This window comes from Garra rufa, chromosome 1 (genome assembly GCF_049309525.1).
Source record: "Garra rufa chromosome 1, GarRuf1.0, whole genome shotgun sequence".
Taxonomy (NCBI): Eukaryota; Metazoa; Chordata; class Actinopteri; order Cypriniformes; family Cyprinidae; genus Garra; species Garra rufa.
In genome coordinates this window covers 55,017,253-55,032,334 of record NC_133361.1, presented here as the reverse complement: position 1 = coordinate 55,032,334, position 15,082 = coordinate 55,017,253, and the positions used below count along the sequence as shown (strand labels likewise).

General features: G+C 39.7%; 1 gene segment (V, D, J or C); it reads left to right on the top strand.

The window, feature by feature from the left end:
* Positions 1–3,922: 3,922 nt before the first annotated feature.
* Positions 3,923–4,376, top strand: LOC141317751 (immunoglobulin lambda variable 3-21-like). The segment is given in 2 exon segments: positions 3,923–3,962; positions 4,042–4,376. Coding segments are annotated over 2 exon segments (375 nt in total).
* The last annotated feature ends 10,706 nt before the right edge of the window (positions 4,377–15,082 follow it).

The following is a 15,082-nucleotide window of genomic DNA, read 5'->3' as shown; positions in this document are numbered from 1 at the left end:
CAATGAAAGCATGAACAATGAAAGAAGTAAACTTTCAACTAGTGTTAATGTGGGTAAAGATCATTTGTGAAGAATACAGAAGAAATGAATATAGTCTGAATATGGTTGAGTGACAGTCAACAAAATCACACTCACTGTCACATGACTAATAAATGAACTAGACATTGTTGTATTATTTGATGCAGTAAAGTTTTGATCTGTAAGAAATAAAATGCTCCAATAGCCTGACATTCACATTATACGACAACATGGGAATCTAAAAAAAGTTTATGCTGAAGTTTATCTTCTATCAGATGCAGTGATCTGTGGAGATTTTCTTCAGGACAGGAAGTTGAGTCCTGACACACAGGAAACACCTGCTCTCATAATCAGCTCTATGTAAATGAGTTCTAACAGATTCTTATTATTAGCTCTGAAAACAAATGATCAGCGTCAGTTTCAGATCCAGATCTGATTCAAATATCCAAATGAAAATTAGTCAACGATCATCATGCTGGTGTAATTTTAACAAGTCAAGTTTGTTTACCATTCTTTGCAGGACTGAATGAGCAGGCGAACTCATAAAATACTAAAACTGAATGCATGTATATGTATTTACCATCATATGAATGTATTTTCATAATGTGTTACTTGCTTATATCACAAAGCCATTAAAATAAACACCACTGAAGCAAAGTAATACATTTTAATTCAATATTTTTTCATTTTTTTTATAATAATACATTTAAATTTTTTTATTTCAGTGTCACACTCTGTGTAGAGCCATGGCTTTCCTCCCATGATTAACTAAAAATCATGCTAAAATGTGAGCATTAAATTTGATACATCAGGCTTTTGAGGAATGTTTATTAGTTCAACTCTCAATTATCTATTTAAGTATCATCTGTCATCAGTAAGATATTACTGTGAGATATAGAGTGACAACTGATATTTGTAATAAATATCTCATTGATGTACATTACAAGACAAACCTTTTGGCCATAGGCATATCAACAGTTTCATATTCTTTATAGCACTTTCCAAGCATGTTTTCAAGGAATTTTAAATATGTAAAAAAGGTTATATTTAGCACCAAAAAGGGTTCTGCTTATTGTTACAAGCCGAAAAACCCTAATTTGGTTTTCCAGGGTCAACAAACACCAGACTGTCAAGCTTGTAGTGACTATAGTTTGCCAGCAGGTGACATCCTTGCTTCATTTTATTTCACAGACTTCAATCAATCAATCAATCAATCAATCAATCAATCAATCAATCAATCAATCAATCAATCAATCAATCCCTTTTGACTGATGATGCTAAAATTTTATATTTACATCAATTTGAGTTTTTGAGGGTTTGAGTTTCACAACTAAATCCATGATTGCTAGTAATACAGTGATTGACTATCAGATCTTTCTAAACTCAGGGCTGCAGAGAGGATGTGGCAAAAATAAAAAAAATCCTACTGGCTTTAGTTTGTATCAGTCACTCCTCTTTTCCCTCTCTGCTAATGTCTTCACTGCTAAAAGGGCATATTACCACAAATAAAATTAACAACTTGTCCTTATCCTCCCCTCCTTCATCAACTGTAACAGCTGACAACTTTGCCACATTCTTCATTAATACAATTACAACCATCAATGCACAATTCTCCACACCACTGTCAAACACATCTTACCAGCAAACATATACTCACTTACATCCAAACTCATTCCATTCAGTCATCTTATTACTTGTCCACTTGATCCTATTCCATCTCATCTCCTTCAAGATATTTCTCCTTCAGTTGTACCTGCACTCACTCACATCATTAACAGATCCCTTAACACTAGTGTCTTTGCCTCAGCATTTAAACAGGTTCAGATAAACCCACTACATAAGAAACCCACTCTTAACCCAGCACTTTTAGAAAACTACAGACTGGTATCTCTTCTTCGTCTCTTTGCAAAATCACTTGAATAAATTGTGTTTACCAAAACTCAGCCTTTTTTCACACAGAAAAACCTCCTGGACAACAACCAGTTTGGTCTCAGAAGTGGACATTCAACTGAGACTCTCCTGCTCTTGGTTGTTGAAGCCCTAAGACTGGCAAGAACAACTTCCAAATCTTCAGTATTTATCTTGCTGGATCTGTCCACACCTTTTGATATAGTAAATCACCAGATCCTCCTGTCAACCCTCTTGGCAAAGAACATCCACACCCGCAGGAACCGCACTCCAGTGGTTTGAGTTTTAACTCTCAGATAGGTTCTTCAAGGTATCTTGGAGGGGTGAGGTGCCTCAGGGCTCAGTTCTCCGACCTCTTCTCTTCTCTGTCTACATGGCTTTTAATATCACTGCTATGCTGAAGACACTCAACTCTACCTCTTATTCCATCCTGATAATTTGACGATAGCTGCTCACATCTCAGCACGTCTAACAGACATTACTTGTTTGATGATGAACCATCACTTTCAACTTAACATTATTAAGAAGAACTACTTGTGGTTTTAGCCAAACCAACACTTCATCACAGTTGCTCTGTCTAGCCAGGTGTATCAACCATAAAACCACCCAGGACAGCCAGGAACCTTGGAGCTGTATTTCATGATCAGCTGAATTTCACAGACCACATTGTTAGACCAGTCTGGTCCGGTCCTGTGGAATTGCCTTATACAACATCAGGAAGATCAGGCCCTTTCTATCAGAACGTGTTACAAGCTCCTTGTTTAAGCTCTTGTTTTCCAGGCTGAACTATTGCAGTGCTCTCTTGGAAGGACTTCAAGGCAGTTCTATCAATCCTCTGCCAATAATCCAGAATGCAGCAGTAAGAGTAGTCTTTAACAAGCCGAAAAGAGTACACATCACACTTCTGTTCATCTATTTGCACTGGCTACCAATATCCGCTCGCTTAAAATTCAGGTTTTGCTGACATTGCTTCAACATGTGTAAGCATTTATTTCTGTCTCAGAGCCACTGTCACTGCTTTGTGAAACAGTCTATATTTATTTGAAGTGCAATTCTAATTTACAAAATCAAAGACTTTTGCAACATTCAACATTTTGCTGCAGACCAACACAGTAACTTCTGTTGTCCTTTGTTTTTAGTTTCTGTGAACAGACATTCAGAGAAATTAACTTCAATAAAGCACATTCTGATTTATATTTTGGTAACACATTACATTAAGATTCCCTTAGTAAAGGGTTTATAAAGGTGTTCATAAATGACTAATAACTCATTTACAAATGCATTATAAACCCTTGATAAGCAAACAAACAAAAAAAGGTTATTTTTTTCTGCCAAATAATAAGCCATTTTTAAGTTATGTGTTATAAATCCTTAATAAACATATTTGTTTATACACTAATGTCACTCAAAACTAGATTCCTGCTATATTTCATGAACCTTATTGTAGGGTGAACCATTTATTCATAAATTATATTGTAGTTAAGTTAATAATAACCTGTGAAAGGGAATCTTAATGTAAAGTGAATGTTTATTCGGGGTTATGTGTATGCATTATCTTAAGTTTATTCGAATAAAACAGACATGATTGAAGTCTACCAGAGAACTGAAGTATGACTTGTGAAGTGGATGCAGTGAGCCGGGAAGCCAACACACTTACACAGGAGACACCTAACCCAACTGTTTTATGTACATGATACAAAAAGCTGTATGTATATTTTTTGGTTTTAAATTTATTCAAATATTTCATATTCAATATAAATAAATTCATATATATTTATTATCTGAGTGCATGTATTAAAAAATAATAATCCACTTTTGGAAGAATAATCCATTGTGGTGTGTGCTGAAGTGAGTGAGTGTGAGAGATGTGTTGAGTGTGTGTTGTATTGGGTGGGCGGGTCTTTCTCTTTACTGTCTTAAAGTCTCTCTCTCTGATCTGATCTCAGCATTATTCTGCAGCACTGCTCATCTTCACACATCAACACCAAATCACAAGATGATCACAATATTCTGTGCTTTCTTCACTCTTCTGACCTGTAAGTCTTCATCAGATCTGATGATTTCAAGTGTTTTGACACACATGTATCTCATGTAAAGGTTGTGTTTATTCTGCAGGTGTCAGTGGAGTGACTGTAGTGACTCAGAGTCCATTAATCACAGTCAGTAAAGGACAAACCGCTAAACTGGACTGTAATCTGGGGACAGTGACTGATGCTGGGGCTAGATGGTACAAACAGACTCCAGGAGAAGTTCCTCAACATGTGTTAAGGTTTTATCATGGCTGGAGCTCAGTTGAATATGGATCTGGTTTCTCTGCTCCTAAATTCACATCAACACATTCATCTAAATCAGATTATAGTCTGATCATCAATAATGTGGATGTGGATGATTCTGCAGTGTATTACTGTAAGGCATGGGACAGCTCTGTTAGTGAGTACGTATCACAGTGATTCACAGCATGACAAAAACCTCCCCACTGCTCACATTCACTTCTGCTTCTAGACAACAGATGAAAAGAGCATTACTGTACTTCACAGCTCAAATTCATGAAAATATTATTCTGCAACTTCTTTATTAATCTCTCCTATGATTTAACTCATCTAAGTGCTTTTATTTATTTTACCGTATAAGAGCAGCTTGGAAATTCTCGACATATATTTATGTATGTATATAAATGCATATTTAGTTTATATATCTAAACTTTATGCTTTACTAATAGGCAAAAGATTGAGGGACTTTCTTATTGGGAATATTTACTGAATTGGTAAAAGTGTCTTAATGTTCCCTGTTTACACAGCAATATTAATTTACCACATGTTTAATGAACAAAAGATTAAACAATTAGTTTTTTTATTCATTTTGCACAGAAATTAAGCATGTAACCATTCAAAATGAACTATACACTGTAAAAAGATAACTGTGAAATTTACAGCAACTTGCTGTAATATATTCCACAGTACACTGACTGTGAGTTTAATCACAGTAACTTACTGTACAGTTGTGGCCAAAAGTTTTGAGAATTACATAAATATTGGAAATTTGAAAAGTTGCTGCTTAAGTTTTTATAATAGCAATTTGCATTTACTTCAGAATGTTATGAAGAGTGATCAGATGAATTGCATAGTCCTTCTTTGCCATGAAAATTAACTTAATCCTGAAAAAAACTTTCCACTGCATTTCATTGCTGTCATTAAAGGACCTGCTGAGATCATTTCAGTAATCGTCTTGTTAACTCAGGTGAGAATGTTGACGAGCACAAGGCTGGAGATCATTATGTCAGGCTGATTGGGTTAGAATGGCAGACTTGACATGTTAAAAGGAGGGTGATGCTTGAAATCATTGTTCTTCCATTGTTAACCATGGTGACCTGCAAAGAAACGCGTGCAGCCATCATTGCGTTGCATAAAAATGGCTTCACAGGCAAGGATATTGTGGCTACTAAGATTGCACCTAAATCAACAATTTATAGGATCATCAAGAACTTCAAGGAAAGAGGTTCAGTTCTTGTTAAGAAGGCTTCAGGGCGTCCAAGAAAGTCCAGCAAGCGCCAGGATGGTCTCCTAAAGAGGATTCAGCTGCGGGATCGGAGTGCCACCAGTACAGAGCTTGCTCAGGAATGGCAGCAGGCAGGTGTGAGCGCATCTGCACGCACAGTGAGGCCAAGACTTTTGGAAGATGGCCTGGTGTCAAGAAGGGCAGCAAAGAAGCCACTTCTCTCCAAAAAAAAACAAAAAACATCAGGGACAGATTGATCTTCTGCAAAAAGTATGGCGAATGGACTGCTGAAGACTGGGGCAAAGTCATCTTCTCCGATGAAGCCTCTTTCCGATTGTTTGGGGCATCTGGAAAAAGGCTTGTCCGGAGAAGAAAAGTCGAGCGCTACCATCAGTCCTGTGAACAGTTTGGTGAAGAACAATGCATTTTCCAGCACGATGGAGCACCGTGCCATAAGGCAAAAGTGATAACTAAGTGGCTCGGGGACCAAAACATTGAAATTTTGGGTCCGTGGCCTGGAAACTCCCCAGATCTTAATCCCATTGAGAACTTGTGGTCAATCCTCAAGAGGCGAGTGGACAAACAAAAACCCACTAATTCTGACAAACTCCAAGAAGTGATTATGAAAGAATGGGTTGCTATCAGTCAGGATTTGGCCCAGAAGTTGATTGAGAGCATGTCCAGTCGAATTGCAGAGGTCCTGAAAAAGAAGGGCCAACACTGCAAATACTGACTCTTTGCATAAATGTCATGTAATTGTCGATAAAAGCCTTTAAAATGTATGAAGTGCTTGTAATTATATTTCAGTACATCACAGAAACAACTGAAACAAAGATCTAAAAGCAGTTTAGTAGCAAACTTTGTGAAAACTAATATTTGTGTCATTCTCGAAACTTTTGGCCACGACTGTACTATTGTAATTTTTATTACAGTGAATATCACAGTACCGTAAATGCATTCAGATTAATAGAATGCTGTTTTTGAATTAATTAATTCATGAATAAATTCCTTTTTAACAAATAGTAAGTAGTATACTGTACTGCAATGAGCATTATTGCTTTAACACTGTTTTTGCCACAAAATAACATTTATTGACTTTAAAATACATAAAAATAGCATACAATACATTTCAATTTTGTATTTTTCAGTCTGTAAACATTTTTTATTTTGCATAAACCTAAAAATGTATAGATTTTAGGTTCCAGTACAGGGTACACGTATACAGTGGTGGCCAAAATTATTAGAACGCTAGTATTTTCACCAGCTGAAATCTCACAGAAATCTCAGTGGATTATTACAATTAATGGCAAAATGAATGTTTGGAAATGTAAACTGATATTTCCTACTTACACACCACAGCAAAAGAGAAATAACTGACTTAAAACCATTTTTAGCTGGTAAAAATACTAATGTTCAAGTAATTTTGGCCACCTATATATATATATATATATATATATATATATTACAGACTCTATATGTAACAAGTGCAAACAGAAAACCTAAACGGGATGCAATAATTCTGGTTTCAGCATGTGACGTTCAGCATGAATCCTGTACTTTCCTGAGATGGACATGAGCTGGCATCATCTTCCTGGGCTGGAGTCTTCTTCCCTGCAATAAATAAAAAATTGTTATTAATGTAAAAGTTTATAGGCATAACTGACAGCTTGATGACAATATACAGTACAAGTTGGATTGGCCAAATCAAATGATCCATTCAACATGCATTACTATGCTTCACTTCTCTATGGACCAGTATTTCTTAATTCCTGTCTCCATATAAACTGTCTCTATAAACTGAACTGTCAGATAAGACTTATATACAAAATGTGCAGAGCAGGGAGTCCTCAGCCAGAACTATTTGCTGAGAACCACTGCATTAACCACATTCACTCACAACCACTTACCTCAACTACCAATAAAAACTGGCCTTTTTTTACACAAATATATATATTTTTATTTTTACAGCTAAGAGCAGTTTAGAAATAAATCAACACAAAAAATAAAAGTACAAACATGCAATATGTGTGACAATACAGGACACACAACAAATCAAAAATAGGTCACAAAAAATTAAACAGGCAAAACAGGGGACATGTGATGCCACACCAAACATACAAGGACAGACTATTCTGATAGCAGTAATGTATAGCAGAAATGCACTATGTTTTAAAGTATATTTGAACTGTATTCATTGTATTGTATTGCATTATAATAACTGAAGACTTTTGATGCAATGTGACAGCGGATATGTTACTAACATGTAACAAACATTAAACATTAATAATGTGATAGATAGTGGCTTACGAGATCTGATATCTTTTAGTCTGAGGCTGTTTCGCCTTTAGCCTTTAGCCCTTAGCCCTGAGTGACTCAGTTTTGCTGAGAATTGATGGTGTTTAGTCTGTGGTGCGATGCTATTTTAAAGTCTGTGTGTGACTCGAGCATATTATCACAAATATTAACAGTATAAAACTATATCAACCAAGTTAAATGTTTTTCAAGGTGTTTATAACGAACAATAAAATAAAGGATCACTGGTAAAGTGTCACAAGGAGGGTCAGAGACGTGCGGATCCATTTGCAGCATTTATTGAAACAAAACAAACACAAAGGGGCAGGCAGAAATCGTCGTCAAAAAACAGGCAGAAAGGTCGGGGCTGGCAGCAAGAATCAAACACGGGAGGGAGTCCAGGAATCAAAACACAGGGAAAACAAACTCGGGAAGAAACGCTCGGAAATACAGACCATACGGAACAATAAGACTTCGCAGAGTGGCTGTGTGTGTGAGAAGCTTAAATGCAGTCAGTGTGATGAGGTGCAGCTGTGAGCGGTAATCAGTAAAGTGAGAGCAGGTGAATGCAGTGATTAGTGCAGTGGCTTGTGGGGAATGAAGTCCATGAAGTATGGTGCAAGAGTTCATGATGACAGGATAGACCAGATACGTGACATAAAGTACAGCCAATGAAATATAATTATAATATATCTAATGATTTAAATAGAAGCTAGATCACTTTCTAAAAGCAATCTACTGTACTTATTATTTTCTTCCCTTGAAATCAAATACAGTAACTCTGATTTCATGATGCATTTCTGCCAAGTTCCAAGTGCCCAACCAAAGGGAACACTAATCATCATTATAATGTTTTTTTTTAAATCAACATCAATTTATGAAGTCAGCTCGACGTTCTCTTAAATATTTCACTTGTATTGAAAGTTCAACATTCAAGATGACTTTGGGAAACTAGTGAAAGAAAGATAACTGCAGACATGGAGGAAATGATTGAAAAGTCTATTAAGAATTGCTCCACCTCAAAAACCTTTCTTTGCATCTTCTTCTATTGTTATTTTGCACAGTACCACCATATTAGTGCACTGCTGCCTCTCACTGGTTTATTAATATTGTTGGTTCCTTTGTGGCTACTTGAATATTTTAAGTAAGCTTTACTCAAAGCTGTAAGTAAATTGTTTTACTTGCCTTGAAAGTAGCTATAACTTAATAAAACATAGTAAGTGTAGCAACTAAGTAAAGGTAACTAACTATATCTAAGTAAGGTAAACTATTGGATTTTACAGTGCAGTATGTTGCTGTAAATCTGCAAAGCATCATGGGTAAAACTACAACAGCTGGAAATTTTACAGTAAAATTATATTTTCCTATGAATCATAGTACAGTAGTTTTGAGCTGTATTTTTCTCTCAGCTGGATTAATCAATGTAATGGACGTAATTTTTGCAATTTGACCTCAGAAAGGTAAAGTTGCTAGCAACATGTAAAAATCTAGTTCAATTTCTGTCTTCATTACTGTATACGTCTATAGGGGAAAGTGGGGTGATTTGTGCCAGGGGGGAAAGTAGTTCCACCCCTTGTTTCTAGAAAACCATAGAAGAAATTGGTCATGTGACCACATACTTTTGAAGAGCCAACCAATTTACCCATCCCTCAAAGAAGAGAGACACATGGCATGAGGGCTAAGCACATTTTAGCTCGTAAAACAGTTTTTTGCCTTTCAAAGTAAAATTCATATGATCAAGGCTTTTTGATTGTTGCGCCTAAACAATTATAGTGTGACGTAGCCATAGACTGATCCGGAGGCGTTGGATCCATATGCAACAGCTTTATTGATACAAATCGAGAAAACAGGCAGGGTTCAACGACAGCAGACTGGTATAGTGAAGGCAAGCTGAAAGGGTTAATCAGAGTCCGTGCAATAGGTCGGGGCTGGCGGCAATCCAAAGGGGTAATCCGTGAAACGAGCTGGGGTCGGCAAAAGGCAGGCGGCAAAAGTTCACACAAACGATACACAGTCTGGTTGGCAATGGGAAAGCAGTCATGGCTATAACAAAACTTCGTGAGGGAAACGCCGGCGCGGCGCTCCTAAAATCGCTGAAAGGGGGAAATGACCCGGAAGACCTGGAACTGGAAGTCAGAGACCCAGGTACGGGGATGCTGGGAAATGTAGTGTCAAAACTCCGGTGAAGGTTCCCGCTGGTGGCGGTTGGAGGGAGCCACAGAGACCGCATTTGTGACAGAGCCCCCCCCCCCCCCCCCCCCCTACGAGCGACTCCTGGCGCGAGGAGAAGCCCAACGCCGGGGCCTACCCCTCCCACGGGGTGCGGGTCGATCTGGATGGGCAGAGTGAAACTCAGAGGTTAAAGAGGGGTCGAGGATGTCCTCAGCAAGTACCCACGATCTCTACTCGGGACCGAAGCCCTCCCAGTCGACCAGGTATTGGAGATGGCCATTCCGACGCCGGGAGTCCAGAAGGGAGTTGACACGATAAACCTCCTCGCCATCGATGATCATGGGGGGAGGCGTGGAGCGGTCTCGTCTAGGTTCTCTAGGTCACCAGCGGGCTTAAACAGAGAGACATGAAAGGTGGGTGAGATTCGGTATTCAGGAGGAAGTTCTAGACGGAATGATACCGGGGTAATTTGTCTGATAATTCTGAATGGACCCACGTACCTGGGGCTGAGCTTTTTGCAGGGCAGGCACAGACGAAGGTCCCAGGTCGAGAGCCACACCCATTGGCCGGGTTCGTATGGGGTCGGCGCTGCCGATCGGCCTGAGTCTGGGTACGATGCACTGCCCTCTGTAGGTGGACGTGAGCTTGATTCCAGGTCTCCTCGCTGCGTTGAAACCAGGATTTGACAGTTGGCAGGTCGGATGGTTCCCCTGACCAGGGAAACAGAGGCGGCTGGAACCCTAAAATGCATTGGAATGGAGTAAGGTTAGTGGTGGGTTTGCGCAGTGAGTTCTGTGCATATTCTGCCCAGAAGAGGTAGCGGTTCCAGACCTCCTGGTGGTCCTGACAGTAGGAACGTAGGAAGCGGGTCAACTTTTGGTTTAATCTCTCAGTCTGGCCATTGGATTGAGATGGTAGCCAGAAGTGAGGCTGACATTGACTCCAAGAAGGCTGAAGAAACTAGACCATAGTCAGGAGGTGAACTGGGGCCCACGGTCCGACACTATGTCCTCTGGTAGTCCAAAGAATTGAAAAACAGAGTTGCACAGTATCTCCGCTGTCTCCATGGCGGTGGGTAATTTGGGGAGAGGGATGAAACGGCAGCCCTTAGAAAAGCGGTCCACGACCGTGAGGATGGTGGTATACCCGTTGGAGGAGGGAAGGTCTGTAACGAAGTCCAGGGCGATATGGGACCAGGGAAGTTGGGGCACAGGCAGAGGTTGAAGGATACCGGCAGGTAATTGGTGAGGGACCTTGGCAGTGTTGCACACAGAACAGTTCTTAATGAAGGTGATGACATCTGGATGAAGAGAAGGCCACCAGAAGCTGTTGCGGAGCAGGTGGAGAGTTGCCTCAATGCCTGGATGACCGGAGCTTGGTGAGAAGTGGACTTCGGATAGAACTCGAGAGCGTAGATTCAAGGGAACATAGGTGTGATTAGCTGGACAGTCGGTAGGCGTGGGATCCTAAGATTGCCCCTCTGCGATCTCGGTCATAATGTCCCAGGTGACAGGAGCCACAATCACAGAGGAGGGTAGTATGGTCTCCGAGGAGTTGAGGGGGTGATCGGGTTCGTGGATGCGTGAGAGCATCAGCCTTGGTGTTCTGAGATCCCGGATGGTAAGTTACCTGAAACTGGAAGCGGGTGAAGAAAAGTGCCCATCTGGCCTGGCGGTGATTAAGAACTTTAGCTGATCAGGCTCTTCCGGTTGAGTGAACGCTGTGCGAATTGTTTGCCGCTGCTCTCCGGTCTTATTGTTTTGTTTTATTAATTTGTTTATTTTATTACGATCTGTTTTTAAACTGTTTTCAATTTGATGATAACCGAGAATTTTGTCTTCGGGTTGAGTTCCCCCTCGATCGGTGCAATATGAAATTCAAGCAGTCTGCAACCGAATGCTAAAGCTAACCTGGGAATTCTTCTCCGTTGTTGCCGTCGGAGTGGTGCCAACACCGGGCATGGTGATTTGGACGTCTTCTGGATTAACATACTGCCATTTGGGTATCGGCAACTCGGTACTGTGATTCATCGGAGTCTCTGCTGCTGAATTTTCCCCGGATGCCTGCTATACCTGGGCGGCATTCTGGATTATTGATCTGGACTTCTGAGCATAGTCTAATATTTTGTCAGAGGTAACGTTACGCCGCTAATCTTCCCACGATCTCCCTTGGATTTGCCCGGTGAGTGTCTGTTCCATGGGACTATCACTATGAATTTGACCTCTGTCTGCTGTCTACTTCTGTCTGCTCTCCGAATTATCGTCACTTGGAACAGTGAACGACAATTCGCTATCTCATCTCTTATGACAACTGCGACGATGTCATTTACATACATGTTCTCTGAACTAATCCGACTAAATGATCAGTCAGTTATGCTGCCATCAGACATTTATCTACGATGCTCTGGTTTGGGGGTTCTTCGTCGACCACAATATCTTCACCGCGGCGTTCGTTCTACACAGCGTACACAGCTGACTATGTCTGTAATATCTGACAATTTTCCTGTAATATTGTCTAATGAGCGGTTTTCGCGACGACGTTGCTTATCTCCGCGCAGGGCGAACTCGAATCTCCTTCGCTCGCTATCAGAGGTGTCCCAGCATGACTTCTTATTGCAAGAGCCAAATCAGCTTGAGAATAAAATGGCCTTGATAAATGCAAGATCAATATTGAACAAAACATTTTTATTGAATGACTTCTTTTTAACCAACAACCTGGACTTCTTATTCATTACTGAAACCTGGCTCACGGCAGATGACCTAAGCCCTCTATCTGAACTTTCCCCTGTATAGTGTAACTATCTTAGTTGCCCAAGAACTTCTAGTCGGGGTGGAGGAGTTGCTGTCATTTTTAAGGATACCTTTAAATGCAAACCTCTGCCTGTTGAGGCTTATTCTAGCTTTGAGGTTTTGATATGCACAGTGTAACTTTCTACTCCTCTGCTTTGTGTTTTGATATACAGACCTCCAAAAGCTAACAATGATTTTATAAAGGAGTTTTCCGATTTCTTATCAGACGTGGTCCCATGTGCCGATAATCTCTTGATTCTTGGTGATTTTAACATACATCTGTGCTGTCCTTCGAGACCTATTTCAAGAGATTTTGTACAACTTTTGGACTCTTTTAATCTTTTTCAACATGTCACATAAGCTGGGTCATACTCTTGATCTTGTATTATCATCAGGTTTCTCTGTTAGTAACGTAACTGTTAGTGAGACTGGATTGTCTGACCACTGGCCGGTTTTGTTTGACAGTGTGATTGCTTTTCCTAGCCCTGTAAACCAGTCTTCTACCTACCTTTCTCGATCTATTAATTCCTTTACGGCCTTGCAGTTCACTGAAGTTTTTGCAGCTTTGTCTGCTCAAAGTAGTGCCCTGGTAGCACAGGATACAAATGCTGATAAGTTAGCTAACAGTTTTAACTACTCTTGCTTAGATATCTTAAATGTAGTTGCCCCTCTCAAACCCAAAAAGACCAAATCAAAAAAGCAGCCATGGTTTAATAACAGCATCAAAGCTTTAAGAAAAGATTGCAGAAGGGCAGAAAGAAGATGGAAAAAGGATAAATTACAAATTTCATATCAATTACTGCAGAGCACCTTGTCTACTTTTCAGGAAGCCGTTTCTCTAGAACGGGCAAAGTACCTTTCTGATTTAATTTCAAAAAACTCCCATTGTCCAAATATTTTGTTTTCTACATTAAACGCTGTGTTAAATCCCTCTAGATCAACAGGCCTAGATCCTAGCTTGGAGTTATGTGAGAAGTTTTGCAACTTCTTCATTAACATGATTGCTTCTATTAGGGTGCAGATTTCTTGTAATGTATCCCAGAAGCCTCACTATGAAAATACTAGCTCTTCTGTGTTTCCAAATTTTCAAGCCATCTCACTTTCTGAGTTGTCAGACACTATTTTAAATATGAAATCAACTACTTGCTCTTATGATGTTATTCCTACAAAGCTGTTGAAGGATGTCCTGCCAGCTGTTTTGCCCAGCTCACTCTCTATTATTAATAGCTCTGTACAGACAGGTACTGTCCCTTCTTGCCTTAAACATGACGTGGTCCAGCCTTTGCTCAAAAAAACAAATCTTGATCCCACTGATTTAAATAATTATAGGCCAATCTCCCCTTACCTAACGTCTAATAATATTCTGGATCCCTTTCAGTCTGGTTTTAGAGCAAAACATAGTACCGAGTCTGCTCTTCTAAGAGTAGAAAATGATCTCTTGTTATCTGCAGACTCTGGTAACTGCACTATTCTTCTGCTACTGGACCTGAGTGCAGCTTTCGATACAGTAGATCACCACATTTTGTTAAAAAGATTACATTCTGAGGTTGGTATTTGTGGTACTGCATTAGACTGGTTTGTATCGTATCTCACAAATAGGAGTTTCTCGGTGGAAATCGGTGAATTTTCATCTAACTCAGTTCCCATTACTTGTGGGGTACCTCAAGGTTCTATCCTAGGTCCACTTTTATTCGCTCTGTATTTGCTACCGCTTCGTCATATCTCCGAGTCTCATCAAGTTTCATACCACATTTATGCTGATGATACTCAGCTTTATTTTCCTCTAAAATCAGGTTCTGATTCACTGTCCTCCTTACTGGCTTGCTTAGAGGACATTAAGAATTGGATGGCGATTAACTTCTTACAGTTGAATCAAAAAAAGACTGAAGCTATCTTGTTTAGCCCTTCTCATCATTTACATAATTTGAGACCTTCATTGTGCCCCTTTGAAGAAAACATCCGTGATAAAGTAAAAAATTTGGGAGTCATTTTTGATCCTGAACTCAAATTTGACAAACAAATAAACTCCGTAGTTAGAGCCAGTTTCCTGCAGCTTAAGGGGCTTCGCAAGCTCAAAAGTTTTCTTAGTTTTAAAGACTTAGAAGTTGTTATTCACGCTTTCATTTAAACTAGGTTGGACTATTGCAACGCTCTTTACGCTGGAATTAACCAGTTTTCATTATCGCGGCTACAGTTAGTACAGAATGCTGCTGCTCATTTTCTGTCAGGGGTAAAAAAGAGGGAGCACATCACCCCTGTGTTAGATTCACTCCACTGGTTACCTGTTAAGTTTAGAATTGATTTTAAAGTTTTAGTTTTTGTTTTCAAAGCACTTCATGGTCTTGCCCCCACTTACATTTCAGATCTCCTCCATTGCTATTCCCCTGTGAGAACGCTTAGATCATCCT